The sequence below is a fragment of the Pelobates fuscus genome, chromosome 5 (assembly GCF_036172605.1).
Source record: "Pelobates fuscus isolate aPelFus1 chromosome 5, aPelFus1.pri, whole genome shotgun sequence".
Lineage (NCBI taxonomy): Eukaryota > Metazoa > Chordata > Amphibia > Anura > Pelobatidae > Pelobates > Pelobates fuscus.
This window is the reverse complement of record NC_086321.1, coordinates 51,207,707-51,228,659: the sequence shown is the minus strand read 5'-3', so window position 1 is coordinate 51,228,659 and position 20,953 is coordinate 51,207,707. Positions and strand designations below refer to the sequence as shown.

Sequence of the window (20,953 nt, the reverse complement as noted above, 5' to 3'; positions counted from 1 at the left end):
TGAGATTACATCAGAGCTGGGAGGAATGGACAGCCTCGGTCACTTCTCCCAGCAACCACTAGGAGCTGCGCGGGAGGAAGGAGAGGAGCGAGTCATAGTGGGATCTCTGACTCCCATCAGGCTGAGCCACCACTGGACCCAAGGGAAAGTCACCCTCCTGCCTCTAACAGGTAGGAAACAGGAGGGTGGCTAAAACATTTTGTATATGTGTGTGTTTGCATACATGTGTCTGTGAATGTGTGCCTGTATGAATGTTTCAATATATATGTGTCTGTATATCTGTATGTGTGTGTGTCTGTCTGTCTGTATAGGTGTGTCTCTGTGTGCGTGTGTCTGTCTGTCTGTATAGGTGTGTGTCTGTGTGTTTGTGTCTGTATGTATGTATGTGTCTGCATGTGTATCTGTTTGTCTGCAGGTGTGTGTGATGGATGGAATGTATGGGAGGGGGAGGAGCTAGATGTATGGGTGGGGGGGGGGGCAGGGGGAAGTTAACTCTCTGCCGAATACAATATTTATTAAATAAAAAGGCCCACAATATGACTAGGATCCATACTGTACCTTCTCATAGTAAACTATTGCAAACTCCTTATCCCCAGATTTCACACAAGGAAACTCCACCATTAGATACATGAAATTAGAATTCCGTTTCTCTCTCTGAAAAGGAGAAATTAAATAAAAGCAATGTTGAGAAAAACCCTAGAAAGAAAATAAGCATGGATAACTCAGGTGTATTATAAAAGAAGTTTAGAATTACTTTTGTTTTTCCTTTGGAATCTACAATGGAAGCTAGAGAGAAAATGTACCTAAAACACCACACAATCTTAGTATTAATTTGAACAGACACTGGATTTGATGACTGAAAACTCCTACACATTGTATGCCAGGTCCTGACAAATTTCCTAGAATTTAGGGCCCGAAGCAAAAGATTAGGAGAAAGTTAAAAAAAAAAAAAAGAAGGAGGATAGCCATACTCACACAACATTAAAAGGATCACTCTTTATAATGTAACCACTTAAATCAAGCATGTCAAACCCAAAGGTTAACACAGGCCAAATAAACAAAGGTTTAAGTTTATTTCGGCCACTAAAAAAAAACAACAAAGTATAGTATATAAAAAAAAAAAAAAATCACCTGACACTGGATGTCTTCATGCCCGTAGGGCTTCAGACTAACCAAAAGAGCAAAATTATTTTCAAGAGACGTGCATTTGCATATAACTAATGTTTCAGGCCAACTACCTTGACACATTAAGAAAGGTTTAGGACTGAAATGGTGAATGTATGCTGTTGCCCATCTGTAAAAAACAAATTACTTTATCTTGTTGATTTTTAAGTCCTATGAGTGTGTTCTTCAAATTTTATGATCGTAGCCAATCCAATTTAGAGGCTACTGTGCATGTGTGGCAAAACGCTGGTGGCCAATCAGCATCTCCATTAGCCTCCATGCAGACCCAAATATAATATATAATGCCCCCTCTGTCCCTATTTAAATATACTGCCCCCGATCAAATACATTGCCCCCAAAACCTATACACTACCCCTCTCCCAGCACTCTAATACACTGCCCGCTCTCTTCCCCAATGTAATACACTTCCCTCCCCCTAATTTAACACACTGCCCACCACTATAACCTATAACACTGCACCCCCCCCACCCCCCCCTGGAGCACGCGATTGGCCATGGCAGGGCAAACAGGAAAGATCTTTCCTGTCTTGCAGCTGGTCGCAGTCACAGCAAAAAGCGGCCCTGGTGCAGACAGGCCACAAAGATATTCATTGTGGGCCGCAAGTTTGACATGCTTGATTTAAATTAACAAACCAAGCACCATACAATAATTTTGACAGATTTGATACATTTAGACAAACTCAGATTCCACAGAAGGGAGGGTGAGATGACACTCACCTCATTAATCATCTCAATCTCTCGGAAGGTTAATCTATCCAACCAGTCTACTTTGACCATATGTCCCTGTCGATGGGCTTTGGTGAGCTGCAAAAACAAAAAACAACCAAACAGCAAATGAATAGGGAGAATAATTAAATGTTGTAAGAAAAATAAATAAATTTAAAAATAAAACACCATCCTGTACACAAGCACATAATCATGCAGATAGATTAGTTAAAATGTAGCACATACATTAAAGAATTAAAGAGGATAAAAAATGTCAGATCGACTAAGATTATTTTGTAGGAAAAAGGTGCACAATAGGTATCTCTCTAGATCAGGGGTGCCCAAATGGTAGATCTCCAGATGTTTTAAAACTACAACTTACATGATGCCTTGTCATTCTCAAGGCATGCAAAGACACTCAAAGCATTATGGGAGTTGTACTTCTACAAATATCTGAGGATCTACCTTTTGTGCACCCCTGCTCTAGATGCTGCTAATCCACATTTTCTTGGATACTTTGGTGTTAAAATAAATAAATGACAACAAGCAACCTCCACACAAACCAATGTTATTAGGAAGAACCTATGAATTAATGTATTTTTACAGAAAATATAGTATTTTTGTCAGGAGAAGACATCATATCCCTAGAAAATAGTAGGGGGAAAAAAATTAAAAGTGATTATTGTACATACAAGAAGTGTAAATACTCTCCATTCTATATTATTAATGCACTATCATATTAAAAATCTTGGTGTTGTAGAATAACAGATTTATGCTCAGTTTGACCTTGTGGCTATACATGAAAAAAAAATCCTACAAAACATTAAATGAGATCAACTTAAAGGATCACTATAGTGTCAGGAAAACAAAGCGGTTTCCCTGTGCCCTGAGGGGGCCCCCCCACCCTCGGGTCCACCTCCCGTGGCGCTGAAGGGGTTAAAACCCCTTCAGCAGCAGGTTACCTTATTCCAGCGCCGCGCGTGACCTCCCCTCCCCTGCCGATGTCAGCTCCCCTGTCTGACGTCAGTGGAGCGGAATGCGCATGCGCGGCAAGTGCCGCGCGCACATTCAAAGTGTCCATAGGAAAGCATTTCTCAATGCTTTCCTATGGACGCTCTGTGCGATGGATGCGAAATTTGCATCCAGCATCGCAGGTGCGTCTGTAGTGGCTGTCCAGAAGACAGCCTTTAGAGGCTGGCTTAACCCCAAATGCAAACATAGCAGTTTCTCTGAAACTGCTATGCTTGCATCTGAAGGGTTAAAACCTGAGGGACCTGGCACCCAGACCACTTTGTTGAGCTGAAGTGGTCTGGGTGACTATAGTGTCCCTTTAATTTACAGAAATCAGTTTAACCCCTTAAGGACACATGACATGTGTGACATGTCAGGATTCACTTTTATTCCAGAAGTTTGGTCCTTAAGGGGTTAAAGAACACACCGTAAACCAATGCCACATTGCTCAACCATGGAAGATATAAAACACGTAAGTAAGATTGAAAGTTTTTTTTGCTGTGTGTTTTTTTTTTTTTTTTAAATATAAATATATATACAACCCCTCCTCAATACTCTTCAATAGTGAATAGATCATAGACATACAACACTCCAATCCTCTGGGCTTGTAGTATTGCACAGCTTCTACAAATGTATTTGCTTGTATGAATTTGGGGGGGAAAAAATACAAGCAGCGAATCATATCTTGATACTCCAAACAAGAGCAAAATAAATACCCTAATAGCTCTGAAGTTAGGGATTTATCAGTAAAATACTACTGATAGAACCTAGGATTTTTAGGGGTGGGATGACTGGCAGCACTGCTCCATAGGACTTGCAATACCATTTGAAGCATCTGTTAATGAATAGTCAAAATATTTAATGACATGCAAGCAATTTTAAAAGGAAGACTATAGTCACCAGAACAACTACAGCTTATTGCATTTGTTCTGGTTAGTATAATCCTTACCTTCAGGCTTTTTGCAGTAAACACCATCTTTTCAGAGAAAATGCAGTGTTTAGATTACAGCTTCGTGGTAACTCCACTGGCCACACAGATGGCTGCTAGAGCTGCTTCCTATCTCATTGTGCATTGTATATAGCTTTGTGATTGGCTCGGACTACCACTTCTGATGTCAGCAGACCTGGGCAGTTCACAGGCAAACGTGGGCAGAGATATGTTTGTTAGGGATGTGCATGGGGAAAATATTCGGTTTGGCACTTCTCTTGCAGTCGCTTAGTAGATAATTCCCTAATTCCCACGGTATTAGGGAGTTATCTAGCAAAAGGCTGAAAGACCTAAATCAGCCTTTCAGCCAAATTTACAAATACCAAGTAAAGATTACTTAGTATTAGTCAATTCTGCCCCTACTCGCTATACTGCGAGTAGGGGCATGTCTATTAAACAGTTAAAAAACAAAAACACCTATTGTCCTCCCCCCGAGCGGCGGGTGGGGGCCCTAAAGAAGAATAAGGGGGGGGAGGGTGGAAACCTATTGTCCTCCCCCTGGCCCCCACCCCTGAGCGGCAACCTGTTGTCCCTCCCCCTGGCCCCCAGCCCTGTGCGGTGGGTGGGGGCCCTAAATACCAATAGGGGGGGGGGACCTATTGTCCTCCTCCCTGGCCGCCACCCCTAAGCGGTGGGTTGGGTTCCCACCGGCTATTGTCCTCCCCCCCTGAGCGGCAGGTGGGTGCCCTAAATAAAAATGTAACCCCCCCAGGGGGTTCCCAACAAAACCCCCCCAGGGGCCTCCCAACAAAATTAACCCCTGCCTACCCCCCTCACCCTAAAAATAGTGAGGGGGGACCAATAACTAGGTACCTGTAAAAAAAAAAAAAATTACCATTTGAGGTAAAACATGCCCCTACTCGTGGTATAGCGAGTAGGGCATAATTTACTAATACTAAGTAATCTTTACTTATTATTAGTAAATTTGGATGAAAGACCAATTTAGGTCTTTCCGCCTTTTGGTAGATAGCTCCCTAATACTGTGGGAATTAGGGAGTTATCTACTTATTCATTCCTGTCATTCCATTGACTGGCTAAGTAACTTACATTTTATATGAATGTGTGTTACTTGATTGAATCCTGGCTGAATCCTGGCTATGTTTGTATACTTTTTATTTAAACTTGTATACAGTGTTACATTCTTCATTCATCATTCTTCCACTGGGTAGGTATACGAGTACTTCGGCAACACTGTGCTTCGGAACTTCGGAAGTCTCCGAATTGCCCGAAATTCGTCCGAATTGACATTCAGAACGAAACAAATTGCACATGTCTAATGTTTGTGTTCCTGACCCTATCATGCTCCTTTATTTAAGCAGTTTTGTTGTATAGCTCATGCCCTTGCAGTCCCACAGCTCATCTCTCTGCCAAAGGATAGTTAAATCACTTTGTTCATGCAGCCCTACTCACACCTCACTGCATGTGACTTGCACAGCCTTCCTAAACACTTGTAAAAGAGTCATCCAATGTTTACATTTCCTTTATTGCAAATTCTGTTTAATTTAGAATTTCTTATTTCCTACTCTGTTAATGGCTTGCTAAACCATTCAGGAGTGTCCTGTGTGTGATTAAAAGGTTTTTTTTTTCTGCTCGATAAGCGTGATTGAAAATTTTTCATGAAGGTGTGTGAGTCACAGACAGGGGAGGTGTGTCTAGAGCTGGGTGGAAAGAATCAAACGTGAATTAACTCCTAAAATGGCAGTGAATTGAGCAGTGACACTTCAGAGGCATGATCTATACCAAACTGTTTCATTAAAGCAACATTAGTCATCAGAACAACTACAGCTTATTGTATTTGTTCTGGTGAGTATAATCAGTCCCTTTAGACTTTCTGCAGTAAACACCATCTTCTCAGAGAAAAGAGTTTACATTACAGCCTAGGGATACACCTCCACTGGCCACTCCTCAGATGGATACTAGAGATGCTTCCTGGGGCAGTGCTGCACAGTGTGCACTGACAGTGTCTCCACTCTATGCATGGAAACACTGAACTTTCCTCATAGAGATGCATTGATTCATTGCACCTCTATGAGGAGATGCGGATTAGCCATGGCTGTGTTTGACTTGTGCTGGCTCTGCCCTGGATATGCCTCCTTGACAGATTTAGCCTTTGATCACCAATTCTGATGATGTCAGTCAAGGAGATAGAGCACATATGAGGAGCCAGCAGCAGCAGACTGGAATAAAAGTAAGATTTTACTATATTTCAAGGGGATTTTACTATATTTCAAGGGCCAGATGGTGTTTTTAACCACTATAGTGTGTTTCACACACTATAGTGGTTTTGTGGTCTATAGCGTCCCTTTAAGGTGAAAAAGCTTGAAGTCTTAACATTTAGATGAGCAAAGGGTAATTGGCACTTATGCACAAATCTCCATAATAAATAAATAACGGGTCAAGACCAGGGGATAGATAGTCAGATTGAGAAAATTCTTCAATTCAGTTAATTTTATAATTGAATTATATTTGTCTAGTTTCTCCCCCCCCCCCTTTCAAATATCTAGTTTGTTTACATTAATTCAATTTATTCACTTTATCTATAATTTGTGATGCAAAAGCTCATTTATACCGAGGAGGCATATCTGTGCATATAGAAGCAAAATCCACCAATTGAATATGATAAATTAAGATTTTAGTTCCAAAAGTTAGTAGTTTACAGAACACAAACAGGGTTAGACTGTTTTTCATTTAAGGCAAACCAATGCAGAAAATGTATTAAAGTTCTGGACACTGTTGTAGTAAACATTTATCATTACAAAATTATCTAAAAAACGGTTCCCTGGACACCAGTTGGTAAAGTTGTGTTCATTTTCAAATCTGCAAGCATACGCATGACAAATCAAAAGACACAAAGTCACAGCAAATCAGCATTGCAACAGAATGAAGTGTAAAGTGAGATGATACTAAAGGAGCAAATGTGTACAGTTGTTTGATTTTAGGTGTATAGGATTTAGACTTTTTTTTTTTTTTAAATAAGGCTATATGAGGGGTCTTTATAGCAACCAATAAAGATAATTTAGGAATACAATTTTAAAGCAAAACAGACTGCATTTATTCATAACACTTGTACATTACAACAACACTAGTATTTTTTTGACCAGTGAATTGTACTTCTATACAAAATAAAAAGTAGTAAATGCGACATAAAAATAGTTGTGTAAACCTCCTTTACAAGCTCTCAAAGGGATATGGAGCTAGATCACACAAACCGCACACAGCATAAAAAAAAATATATATATCCTCTACCAAGAAGTATTGTTAAAACACAGAGAAATGGGGATAAAGTGTATATCAAAGCACCTCACACATTGAAATTAACAGAGTTGTTCCCAACAGTATTTAAAAGTACATCTTTAACTTTTAGGATTCTCATCAGTTCATGAACAAGAAGTATTCTGGCCAGGGGGTGTAGTTTGGGGATCTTTTACTAGAGTTGGAAAGATCTCACAACCTCTAATGATGCATTTGACTTTATTTGACTTTGGTTGGACTTAAATATAAATGTAGGGCGAAAGCTAAATTTAGTGAGCACTCAGTCTATAAGTCTTATTGGCCCAATCTGGGATCAAATGAATGTTGGGGTAGGATCAAAAACATGGTACCTTAAAAGTGTTGATATATGAACAATAAAAATAAATAAATAAAAAAAACCTTGAAGAATCACAACCACTGCCGTCCACCATCTGCCAGCACTCCCAGGGTAGGATGGTTGAGAATGGCATAAATATGCTAAACAATCTCAGGAGCTACAGCTTTCTATACAGCCTATTCTAACATAGCTAGATCTTCCACAATGCACATTGCTACATTTGGTAAAGCACAGTGTAACCCAGGACCACGAGAGCTGACCACAAATTTTGTTGTAAAAAAGGGAAAAAATTGTAAGCGTGTTCAAGTACAAAGATGTGGAAACAAATGAATAAAATCCTAGCATACTTTAATTTTTATTTTTGGGGCATAATTTAAAGTTCAAATGGGTTATGCTTTACAATTCAAACTGAAAGCCACAGCGATAAGCAGTTGTGGACATGCAAACTCTTTGAAACCAGGAAGTGTGTGAGTACTTACTTCTTCCATGTGTTCCTTGTTGGGATCCTGCATTAAAAACGAGTTCATTAAATCAATAACAGATGTGCTTATGGATTTTCACTGGTTGTCTTTCCTTGCTGGCTATTTGTACTGCATGGTTTGCGGTATCGGTTACTTACCTACAAATACATTACAAAACCAGAGACGCAAATGATAGGGTCCAAATGTGCACTACATTCTATGAAGGGCAATATATAGATGTTTCAGGATGCACATCATAAAACTTTTAAGTTTCTTGCCCATTGCATGTGGGTTTCATCAGCGGGCCTTACAATTAGCATAGATTGTTTTTGGTACCTGTGATACCCACAAGGGACTGGCTACGAATACGACAGGAGTAGAAGTGATCAAAAGGTTTATTTTTTTATTTACAAGTTTATCAGTAAATAGGTCTACGAGGCAAATTAACAATTTTGAGATCGAACCTGATTTGACTTGAAATCAGGTAATGTATGGAACATCAACTGTGGATCCCATATTACAGCATTAGACCTGGGAGCAAATATACAATTAAAGTGACGTGGTTTATGGAGAAAGTCAAGTACAACCGAATACCGAACTAAAAGTTTGCTTTCGGACAGGCAATTGTTTTGTGCTAGTTCCATTGTTTTGTAACTCCTATGTAGTGTCTGAAATACAAGGTATTGCATGCAAGTTTTGTATCCGAACACTATAGTGTTCAATTAAGTACTCTTCTGAGGTATGAAACAGCTCCGATTAAGATATTTTTTTGCAGATAACTATTTTCACAACACAAACAGACTTACAATGACAGGAAAAATTATACCACTACTATACCACAAGACTAATATAGTATGAAGTCTGAAATGATCCCGGCCAGTGCTCACTTGCATGTCAAGCCGGGAACTCTGGGATTATTCTGGAAACGTAATCTGTCAAGATGTCATGTCCAAGAAGGACTTCCCAAAGTCCAACTTGAGATATGCAGATGATGCTTAACAATTTGTGGATTGGAAGTGCTTTAATGTCTTCCCAGTTGGAGATTAGAAGGAGGAAAAATGCAATCTGAAACATTAAGGGTATTTAGAAGATTATGATTTTTTTTTTAGCTTATTTTTAAAAATCCAAAGAGCATCAGGGTTGTAGAGATCCTACCTAGATTAAAAAAAAAATAAAAAAAGTGACCGTGGATTTCTCTGCATTATTTCGTGACCATTGCTATTCTTAAAGGTTTCCATGGAATCCAAGGCCTATAAACAGGAACCATTAATTGGGTTTCTAGTTAATATGAAGGTGAAGTGGCCTTATAAAAGGCTGCTGTTTCATGACAAAGCCTTTATTTATAGATATAATAAATCAGGAGCAGAAAGGTTGGGCATATTTATAGCATCAGGCAACCTCCATTTGTTTTTCTAAACTTTCCAAGAACAATAAATTAAAACACAAAAATGGTTTTGTATTTCAAAATGTCAAATTCACATAACCCTCTATAAAATAAAAATAAGCTTCCAAGAATGAGGGGTACGGTGGGAAAATACTGGTTTACTAAAGCAATCTGTAATAGCCTTCCAGTGGAATAAGTAAAGAGTTTTTTTGCACACTCGAAATTAAATTTTTCACAGGGTTAATAGCAATTCAACAGTTGTGTTTTGTTGTGTCTCCAGTTTTCTGAAAGGTCATTCAGGACTCAACATCATAAAAAATTTCCGTCATGCAGTATTTTTCCAGCATGGTCCTTTTCCCATCTGGTATCCATTTCATTTCTTGGTCTCCCCTCTGTCACCTGGGGGCAGAATTAGGGGCCAGACTGAAGCTTGGTTTGCAGTGCTCAAAGTGAGCACTCCAAACCGACATTTATATGTGGATTTAAATCCCTATAGTTACAATGTAGCGTGCGTAGGGAATTAACCCTGCTCACAACAGGGAGTCACAGGTAGCAATGGATAGCTGTGGCTCCCCTCCATCAGCTAAGGCCATTTTAGTGACCCCAGGGTTTTTTTTGTTTTGCTTTTTTTATAGGTCTTTATTTGTAAATTTTCACACAGTTTTGGGGATAAAACGATATTACAATGTAAACAGTACATGGTTTCATCAAACAGTACAGGAAAGGAATTGGCAGTTCACAGATTTTGTTACTATGAGTTTTTTTGGTATAAAATGTAGATAGATATGGTTGTGCAGTATTTCTGGTGCAGTACAAGGCACTTTATTTTGTATGTGGCTCTGTGGTGTACAATTACTAAAATTAAAGATGTAAACGAATAAAAAACAAACAAACGGAAGAACAGGAAGAACATTGCAAGGTGTAAACCAGTATCAGTGTACCATGGGAAGTGCATGGGTGTAGAGAGAGGGGAGGGGGGAGGTGTGGTGGAGGTCACTGCGATTTTGGTAAAGGGAGATTCCGTTGTTGTTCTTTACTGATGGAGTTGTGCATGTTCTCCAACGGACCTCGTCTTGATTGATTATGGTCCGTTGTGGAGCAGGTGTAATGGGTGGCATGTTGTTTGTCTGGCCTGCGATAAGATTGTGCTGCAAAGTGTGAACAGGGATTCGTTATGCCCTTGGGGTGTTCGTTGCCTTATTATTATTATTATTATTATTATTGATATTTATATAGGGCCGTCAAATTCCGCAGCGCTTTACATACGAGATAGGGGTTGCTTGTAAGGACCTGTTGGTTAAACGTGCTAGCATGTGCTGAAAGGTCATTTGGAATGGGCCATAAAGAGGGTAAGAGTGAGGGGGAGCGAGGAAAGATTAGCCGGTAAGGTAGAGTGTTAAAAAAAAAAAAAAAATTGTTTTTAAATTCTCTCCTCACACCTCTTTTTTGTAGTTAAGGGGGAAGGAAAGTTGAAGGGAGGTACAGTTTGCTTCGGATGGTCTATTCCCAGCACTCCCTTTCAGTATGTCGGAATCTTTTAGTTTCGGTTGATTATCGTTGTGGTGAAATGGGGATGAGAATTCGTGGAACCATGGGTCCCAGATTTTGTGGAAGTTTTTGCTGACATTTTTTATCCTTTTTTATGGTGTCCAGGATTTAGCATTTCACCGTTTCTATGGAAGGGGTGTCTGGGTAACCCTATTTTCCGGCAATGGCGTGTTTTGTAGCCAGTGCGATTCTGGACCTAAGGTTTTTTTTTTTTTTTTTTTTGAGCTACATGCAGTGATGGACGTCCGCACGGCATGTAGCTTCTTAAAGAGACATTTAAATGCCTATATCGAGGGGTGGAGTTAGCAAGCAACCTATTCAGAAGCCATATTAAGCAGCTCCTGAAGATCACCCTAAAGTCGACCTTATTTGAACTCATCCAGCTCTCTAGACCAGATATTCCTCACCACTGCATTAACCCGACTCGATACATGCATTTTTTCCAGCCGCCAATACAATCTAAACCACAGCGCCGGTCCGGGGCCTACCTCACAAACCTAGCCACACTCCTTGGCGGCTCGCTGCTCGAGGAATCAGGTGAAGCAATCCTTCCTGACGCTACCCACGCCTGTTCGTGTGCCAGCCATGGGATGCCGCTCACAAAAGCCGGCTGCCATGGAGGACAGCCGGGACATCGGGGTCATGTTGACAAGACCCGCATAGCCTAGGCTGACTCACGTGGAACTCCCGCGCACCACTACACCACCAGAGAGCATGGCGACAGACACCTCACCGTACCCCCAGCCCATACCACAGCACCCTCCTAACCCCTCTGATGGCTCGACGCCTACCACTAAAAGTGAGTCTTCTAGCAGACATCCAGAGAGTCTGGGCAGCTGATGACACTTATTAGATCTGACATGTAAGCGGTCAAAGCACGCATAACCTCAGCAGAGGAAAAACTCTCCAGCAGAGGAAACTCTCCAGGACACTTAGAACGACCTTACAGTAGACAAAACCTACATGCAGCAACTTTAATCACAGCAAGAGAATGACGGCCATGGAAGATCAACAGCACCAAAATCATTAAAATTAGAGGCATCCCGGACAAAATCTCAGCAGAAGAACTCCCACACTACCTCAGGAGACTGCTGGCAACTATTCTACCGCACCATGCGGCCAAGAAAGGGGCAGTAGATGGAGCGTACCACATAGCTGGTCCGGTCACATCCTCTAAGCAGAGATGTCATCCTTCGGTGCCAATCCTAAAAAGATGAAAAACCTAATCATGCAAGCCCTGAGAGGCAAAGCACCATTTGTTTTCGAAGGTACATCTCTCTCCTATCAGGATCTCACAAGGGCCACACTGCAATGGCACAAGACCCTCGTGATGGTCACAAAACTGAGAGCCGCAGGAATAGCCTATAGATGGGGTGCTGTAGTATGTAAAGTTCTTGTTCCCTCCTCACTTTATTTAGACTGTGAATTTTCCTTTCATTTACTTACCTCTCCCGAATGTCGGGGACAAAGAACCGACAACCACAATACCCAACACATGACAGACGGCCTCACCTATATAGACAGACAGACTATGGAAAACACTTCCCAACCACTCCCCTCTGGTTGGGGGCAATTGAAACTACAGTTGACGCTTACTTACAACACTACTAATCCAGACTAGGAACTACCACTCACACACTATCTTGAATATTAAATTCTGCCTCACCTTCACACCACGCACCTCATGGTACGGGGTACAATACTCCTTCAACTAAGCTCTGTAAAGCACCAATAAAGTTACATCCATCTGTTACCTTCACAAGCATAGCTCCCACATCACTAGGGATCGACCGATTATCGTTCTGACCGATATTATCGGCTGATATTCTGTATTTTCAGCAATATCTGTAACGGCCAATAAAGATACCGATATTGCCGACCAGGGCCGCCATCATGCTCCTGTGGGGCCCAGCACAGTCTTACTTACCTTCCCAGCAGCTCCCTTCAGCACCCCTGTCTAACTCTCGCGAGTCCCGAGAGTTAGACAGGGGTGCTGAAATCAGATGCTGGGAAGGCAAGTAAGAATGTGCTGAAAAAACTGAAATGTTAAGGTCTATGTTATGGCACTGTAACTTCACAGGATAGTGATAAAGACGTACATTGTAGGTATAGTTTTATTTAAAAAGAGCATGAAGAGCATAATTTGTGGATTTGAAAATGTAACAGTGTATGTAAAAAAAATAAAAATTTAAATTGACAAACTGGTTGAAAATGTAATCACGTTAAGGCACGGCACATTATACATCATGTGAGATACCCTGAAGTGTCAACTTTCACTAATGGAAGGCCTTTCTGGGGTAATTTCAACAGTCAGACTGCTACAATGCCCCAACATAAAAAACAAATACCCAACTTCATCTATCAAAATTCTAACTGTAAAAACGGAAATGGTCAGGTGCAAAATATAGTTAAACATACTGGTGACTATGAACTTACAACCAATAGATGGTGATGTGGCATCCAATGTTCCTGTGGATGATTGTGGTTCCATTACAGTCCCCTGCCACAAATTTCCTCTGCCAGCTGGGAAATCATCAGTACTGATTATCTCCCAGCCAAATTGATGCTTCTTATAGAGGCGTACTGGCAGACAGGGCATATTGACAGAAAACGCCATGCTGCTCCTGTAAATGCTAATCTTGCAGAAGCACTGCTTTTCGCTTTGTGCCCCAAAGCATATGGCAATCAATCAACCACTTTTAAAAATGGTGACCGATGGGAATATCTGTTAACGCCTAGAGCACTACGTGATCATACTATACAATACACTATGACCATTGTGGAATGCATTACAGCCAGTGTGTGCATGGCACTGCCCCTTCTAGTGAAAGGCCAGTTACTCCTCCTTTCTGACACCCATCAGGATTTGTAGGAGGGATAATTGAGAGCCCACAAAGAATACAGGCACCAATACTGTAGGTTCCAACAACTGCAAGTTCTGAAACGTAGTCGTGATCATATAAAGGGTGTCAAACCTTTCTTAATCCTAGAATAAATGGTTAAGGTACACATTCATAAACATTTTCTAGTGAGACAGGTTGGACTTTAGACATGGTCATTCAGGTGGGAAGGAAATTTATTTGCATATGGTAAGCCATATGGATGCTTAACAAAAAAAAAAAAAAAAAGAATCTTTAAGAATGAAATATCTAGAATTCATAAGCTGCAGTGGTTTTACTGCAGTTGACAAAATAGATAAAGCTTGCTGGGTCTTATTGGGAATATAGATCAGCCAATGTTATACTCTGCCTTAAGGCAAAGCAGCAATAGACAGATGTATAATGCAGTCTATTGGGACTACAGTATTGCAACACAACTACTAAAAGCCACAGACTCACGCAGTCTATTACAGCTGTAAATATTATGTGTAAACATCTGCTTAAAATGCAATACATGGCTTGACCAACTCTTTCAAACAGAGGATTTCCAGCAACAGAAAAATTAATTTATTGTTAACTTATAGAAACAGAGCCAGAGAGTCCTTCCGGCACAAGATAATTAAATATTTCCTGACAGGAATGTAATTATACCATATGATGGAAGAGAAAAACAAAATATAAAGACTGGATGGATGGTTTTCTTGAAACCAATTATGTAGCATCCTCAAGGTAAATTACAATAGAAAGGTTGTAATATTTTGAGGGATGATCTAAACCTCCAAATTAATATTAAAAGAACTCATGACTGTTTAGCAACACTGTATCCCTGTTTCCCTCCAGAACAAACTCTTAGCAAATCTCATGTAGTTGTGATAAACAGCGTTTCAATTAATAATTGGGAAAAATCCATTCTACCAATATACTGTAAAAAATAAGTAAGACTTGATGAACATCTATAAAAAGAGGAGGTAAATAATACTATGTAATAGTTACCCCAAGGGGATGCCTTTTTAGGGTGCAAAGTGTTTCAGTACATTGTACACTAGGCCTGGTGAAAGTGTAGCTGTATGTAAGGAAGTAGAGGCTTGTACTCCTTAATTCCTAATTAACGTTATGATATGCCTTTATGTTCTACAACCTAGACTTTCAGTTAGGACAAGATGGCATGTCGCAAGTTTCCCTGCTCACACGCGGGATAACCAGATATCAATCAGAAAAAAATAAAAATAGTAGATTTGGAGAATGTATACATCTTGGCTGTTCGAATGCAATTTGATATTTTTGGTCAAGGTTTAGTGCCCTCAGTATATGTTTATGCTCAGTTTTTGGCTTTACATGTTGAGGAACAATTTATGTTAAAGGATGTGATCATTCCCTATCAGAATGAAGAAGGGATTACCTTGGAAATACATGTCTTAACGCCCTTATGTGAATAATGGCATAAACTCTATCCTAAAATTGAGAGAGAGACATCATAAAAGTTGAATAAAGATATGACGAGGCCCTACTGCATGCCTCCAATAACCAAATTTGCAAAGTAGGTATTTGTATAGCAACTACCTAAGGTCAGACACAGGACCTCCCTCAAATCAAAAGAAGGGCATACTAGCTTTTACAGTAGATCAAAAAGTTTAAAACATTAGAGATTAGGCACTTTATAGTTTAGGCTTGTTTTCAGGACAAACAGCATGTCTGGAATGTCAAAAAATAAGCTGCCTAAACAGGATACCAAGGGGAGTAGAAGACCCATTGTTACCTTGGCTAGTCTGCTCATTTGGTCTTCAGAGACAGAACTACTTGTCCGGCCAGGCGTTGTGGTTGGTTCTGACCCATCTGCCTCAACATTCGGCCATACTTTCAGATCGTGCATTCCTTGGCGAAACATCCTGCAGATACAAAAATGTGTATGATTTATATATTTGCATGCAAATTCTAAAGAAATGTACTATTCTACTCCTTACACTGCCCATTCCTTGTTACTTAATATAAGTAATATGGGGGGCTGGGGAAGGAGGGGTGAGAGGATGCAAAGCTACAATTTACTCAAACATTTAATCTTATTACAAAGTTTTCCCATTATAAGATGTTGCACACTAATTTTAGAAACTGTTGTATTTAACTGTGTACATAGATATACAGTTTGCAACACAATCTAAAAAGCACAGGTTATGGTGCATGGAATGACTATGCAGGTAGAGTTGATACAAAAAAATATATACAAATAACGAAATAGAAACATAATGGTGGATTCCAAATCAATGGAGAGGAGAGCGGAAAAAAATGAAGATAAAAGAAAAAAGAAAATGTAGACAAATCTGTTTTTACTTGCATGACTCCACGTGTTTGCTGCATAGTCAGCATGGATAATGCAACCCAATTTAAAAAATGTGGAAGTTATCTAACATCAACCACAGTCAGTCTTCCTAGCTAGCTATCTTGTTCATTATCTTTTATTATTATTATTATTATTTCATTATTTATATAGTGCCATCAGATTCTGTAGCGCTGTACAAAGGGTGGACTAACAGACATTTAATTGTAACCAGACAACTCGACGTACAGGAATAGAGAGGTGGAGGGCCCTGCTCAATTAGCTTACACTCTAGAGGGAGTGGAGTATAGTGACACAAAGGGTAAAATTAGGGGAGATTTAAACATTTTAGAACAAACATTTAATGCCAAGTGGCAAGTGTGTTAAAAAGGATTAATTGGAGCACAATATTTCACAAGATGGATGCAGGTTTCTTAGTACATAGTGATACAATGCTATTAACAGCACAAACACATGGAACCTATTGCTATTAGATATGGTTTTCAGGTCATTAGATTATATCTACAAATAGGTTTACATATATATTTTTTTAAATGTTGTTGCGGAAAGAGAAAGTAAAACATCATTAGAAAATACTTTAGCTAAAGGTTGCCAGTGTTTCTATAACAAATTCACTCAGCATTGACTGGTGTTTGTGCTCCCTCTAGTGGCACTAGTACTTATAGCATGACATGCAGCAGAAGTCAAAGGGAAGCTCCACTAATTATGAAGGGAATTGGGGAAACACTCACTTTTGCTGCGATTGAACAGTTTTTTTTGGATTTAAAGAGGGACCACCATGGACAACAGAGCGGCATATTTTAGTTGTCTCAAAAATGAAGACAGTATGCAGCCAAAATTCAGCTCTTTCGGCATTTTTTGTAAGAATCAAATGTGATGATCCTCTTCATTTAAGAAACAGAAAGCTATATTAATCACATACTGGGCTCTTGCAGGGTTAAGAGTGATGGGAGTTGGCACCCAGACCACTCCAATGGGTAGAAGTGGTCTGGGTGCCTGAAGTGTCCCTTTAATGTTTTTTAATGCAAATAGTGATCTATTTCAAGATTTTGGTGAGGTTAACATTTCGGATTGTTCGATGATCAATAATGAGTAATATATATATATATATATATATATATATATATATACATACACACACACACACACACACACATACACATACACATACATATACATATACACACACCTATATCTACAACATTCAGTGTTTCCATGCAGAATGTAGAGACCATGAATGTCAGTGCTGCACTGAGATAGGAAGAATCTGTAGTGGCCATCTGAGTGACAGCCACTTGGTGTTCCTAGTCGACAATGTAAAAACACTATATTTTCTCTAAAAAGGCAGTTTCATTGAAAAACCTGTGGGAACCTTCTATAGACACCAAAACATTAAGTGGTAGTGGCTCTGGTGACTATATTGCCCCTTTAATATAGTGGTTTTGGTGTCTAAATATGGTAATATCCTTAAACACTGAAAAGCATGGTTTCTAAGAAACGCCAAAGTTAACGTATTTTTCAAGAGCACAGTCAGCCACTAGAGTCATTTACTCCTTTGGGACACAGCTTCAGGTCACATAAAGGAACATTCTGTATACATTAACTTTGAATCTTGTTGAGGAGGTTATAGCACCTGGAGGCAACTGGCGCTGTACTTTCATTTCACGCTAAATGCTAAACAAGAGTCCCCATCAGTCCATCCCCTCTGTGCTGACTGGGCTAATGTGGAAGCTGTATCAGAGCAGCAACGGGCAGCTGTGATTGGCTGAGACTGTTTTCAGACTATCACAGTGCCGATCACTGGTATTCGTTGGTATGGCTTGAAGACTGCATATAATTTCTGCCATAGTCATCTATCCAGTGGCAGGAGGCATTGGGTGGCCACGGACACTTGAAGGGTTATTTACCAAAGTGAGAATTCAAAGTGAATTCAAAGTGAAAGGACCACTATATAGTGACAGGAAAACAAACTCATTTTCCTGGCACTATAGTGCCCTGAGAGCACCCCACACTCAGGGTCCCACTCCCGCCGGGCTGAAGTTGGAGGAAGGGGGTTAAACACTTACCTTTCTCCAGCGCCGGGGACTCTCCTCCTCCTTCGGTGGCCATCGGCTGAATGCGCATGCGCGGCAAGAGCCGCGCGCGCATTCAGCCAGTCCATAGGAAAGCATTCTCAATGCTTTCCTATGGACGCTGGCGTCTTCTCACTGTGAAAATCACAGTGAGAAGCACGGAAGCACCTCTAGCGTCTGTCAATGAGACAGCCACCATATGTAAACATATTTTCTCGGAAACTGCTATGTTTACAGCAGGCAGGGTTATTCCTAGATGGACCTGGCACCCAGACCACGTCATTGAGCTTAAGTGGTCTGGGTGCCTATAGTGGTCCTTTAATTTCAACTTTACCAAAAAAGCTGAACTGAAAGCAAGCGGACTTGGGCAATTTTTATGACCAAAATAGCTAAATTCTCACTGTAATGAATAATCATGTAAGTGTTAAACTGCTTGAAAGGCATTGTAACCTTTTCAATTAGATGGAACAGTTCTAGAGCCTGCAGTGTCCCTTTAATGACACAATCAGTTTTGCTATTTTTGCTATCCGTGTGTTAAACAAATTTATTTAATATATCTATTATAGCCTTATGCCTATCCCACGTATGCTTAAACTTCTTCACTGTGCTAACCTCTTCCACTTCAGCAGGCTACTCCATGCATCCACTACCTTCTAAGTAAAGTAATACTTCCTGAATATTTTTTCAACCTCTTAGTGACCAGACGCTTTTCAATTTTTGTGTTTAGCTGTAATTTTCCTCTTATTCATTTACTGTACCCACACATTATTTTCATCATATCATTTAATTTACTATAAACATTTTTTTATAAAGTATGATGAAAAAAAATAAAAAAAATAAAAAAAAAAAAATTTTTTTTTTTAAACTTTGATCCCCAAAATCTGTTACGCACCTACAACCGCAAAAAAAAAAAAACACCAAACAGTTTCTAAATTTTGTCCTGAGTTTAGAAATACCCAATGCTAACATGTTCTTAGCTTTTTTTGGAAAGTTATTGGGTTATAAGTACAAGTACTTGCTATTTCCAAACCATTTTTTTTTTTCAAAATTAACGCAAGTTACATTGTAACACTGATATCTGTCAGGAATTCCTGAATAACCCTTGACATGTATATATTTTTTAAAAGAAGACAACCTAAGATATTAAACTTGGGGTATTTTGACTCTTTTCATGCAACCATTTTACCAAATTTAACACAAAAAAAATTAATAATTGCTTATTTTGACACATAGCAATTTAAGAATACATGCAGTGAGAACTTTAAGGATTAATGCCAAAGAACACCCAAATAGGTGTTCAGCAACATCTCCAGAGTACAGTGATACCCCCCATGTATAGCTGTGGTGGGTTCTCTGGGGGCTAACAGACCTTATTTGGAGGGTGTGCCCAAGAACTCAGGCAGGCCCCATGAAGGCGCTGCACATGCCAGCTATTCCGGCCATATGACCGTGAGGACCCCGCAATGACTTGGCCTGGGAGAGCCGGATCGGGCCTTTTTTTGAGGGCGGGAATGGGTTCAACCTTGGCCCCTCTAACTTAAGACTACTCTCTTGTTGTGGTAGTTTTTCTTCTTTTAAATATATTCTCCCTCCTTTACGGTGTTAATTCCCTTTATGTATTTAAAGGTTTCTATCGTTCTGTCTCGTCTTTCCTCCAAGCAGTGGTTAATTTTGGACATGTGCTACCCTAGGCATAAAGAAAATCTAAAATTTGCTGTGCCCCTCCCCGTTTAAAACAAACATGTAGTTTGACTGACAGACACACACTGACACTCCTACTCAAAGACAGGCGCTCACTCCCAGATACACACAGTGACATACATTCACTGACTGTTACACACACACATACAAAAACACACACACACACTCACGGGCATGTGCAGGCAGGCTCGCAGGCGTACAATGGTGGCGGTGAGAGAGCTGTAATCCTCCTGCTCAGCTTCCTCACGCGCGGCTTAGTGGTGCTTTTTTTGCTCTTACTGACAAGCCTAATGCAAATTTCTGTTGTCTTCAGCAGTGCAATTTTTAAATAGTCCCATTTCTTTCGGACTCCATTTAAACTGCTCTAGTCTGATAAGGACTCCTTTACACGTTCTAATTTTAGAAAAGTCTGTTTTTCTAAAATCAAAAACTTTTGTTTGTGTGGTGTGGCTCAGTTACTGTATTTATATTAAACAAGACTGACTGGTGATCACTAGATCCTAAACTTTCACCTACAGTAATGTCTGATATAAAATCTCCATTTATTAACACGAAATCTAGTATGGCCTCTTTACGAGTTGGCTTCTCAACCCAGTAGAGAGTTTAGAATATGTGTACTCCCGGCTCAAGTAGCTATTTTTGTTTCACATCAGGAAGAATAAAGTCACCCATGATTAGAACTTTCAATATTATTTTAGCTATCTCCTTAACTAGTAGACTATTGAACGCTTCTATTTGTCCACGGGGCCTATAAATCAGACCTAGACGAGTTACTGTGTGATTACTAAATTCTAACATAACCCAAACAGACTATGTGCACCTCACTAAATTGTATCAGGCTTGATTTTAGGCTATCCTTCACATACAGGGCCACCTCTCCCCCTTTCCTGCAGTCTCGCTCTTTTCTATAATAAGAGTACCCTGGGATTGCCATGTCACAGTCATTTTTCCAATTATACCACTAAATCTACATTTTCAGTTGCCACAAGTTAAAAGGTACACTATAGTCACCCAGACCACTTCAGCTTAATGAAGTGGTCTGGGTGCCAGGTCCCCCAGGTTTTAACCCTTCAGATGTAAACATAGCAGTTTCAGAGAA

At 40.0% G+C, this 20,953-nt stretch overlaps 1 protein-coding gene across 2 annotated transcripts in view; it reads right to left on the bottom strand.

The window, feature by feature from the left end:
- PIK3C3 (phosphatidylinositol 3-kinase catalytic subunit type 3) overlaps positions 1-20,953 on the bottom strand; it is a 134,954-nt gene that overhangs the window by 93,819 nt on the left and 20,182 nt on the right. The window contains exons 4-6 of one of the 2 annotated variants that reach the window (XM_063453842.1): positions 15,506-15,635; positions 1,902-1,988; positions 559-654 (exon numbers count right to left, since the gene is read on the bottom strand). In XM_063453842.1, coding sequence (XP_063309912.1) covers positions 559-654; positions 1,902-1,988; positions 15,506-15,635 — 313 coding nt within the window. Of the gene's footprint in view, positions 1-558; positions 655-1,901; positions 1,989-7,956; positions 7,980-15,505; positions 15,636-20,953 lie in introns of those variants that run through there. The other variant, XM_063453843.1, reaches the window with a different exon arrangement.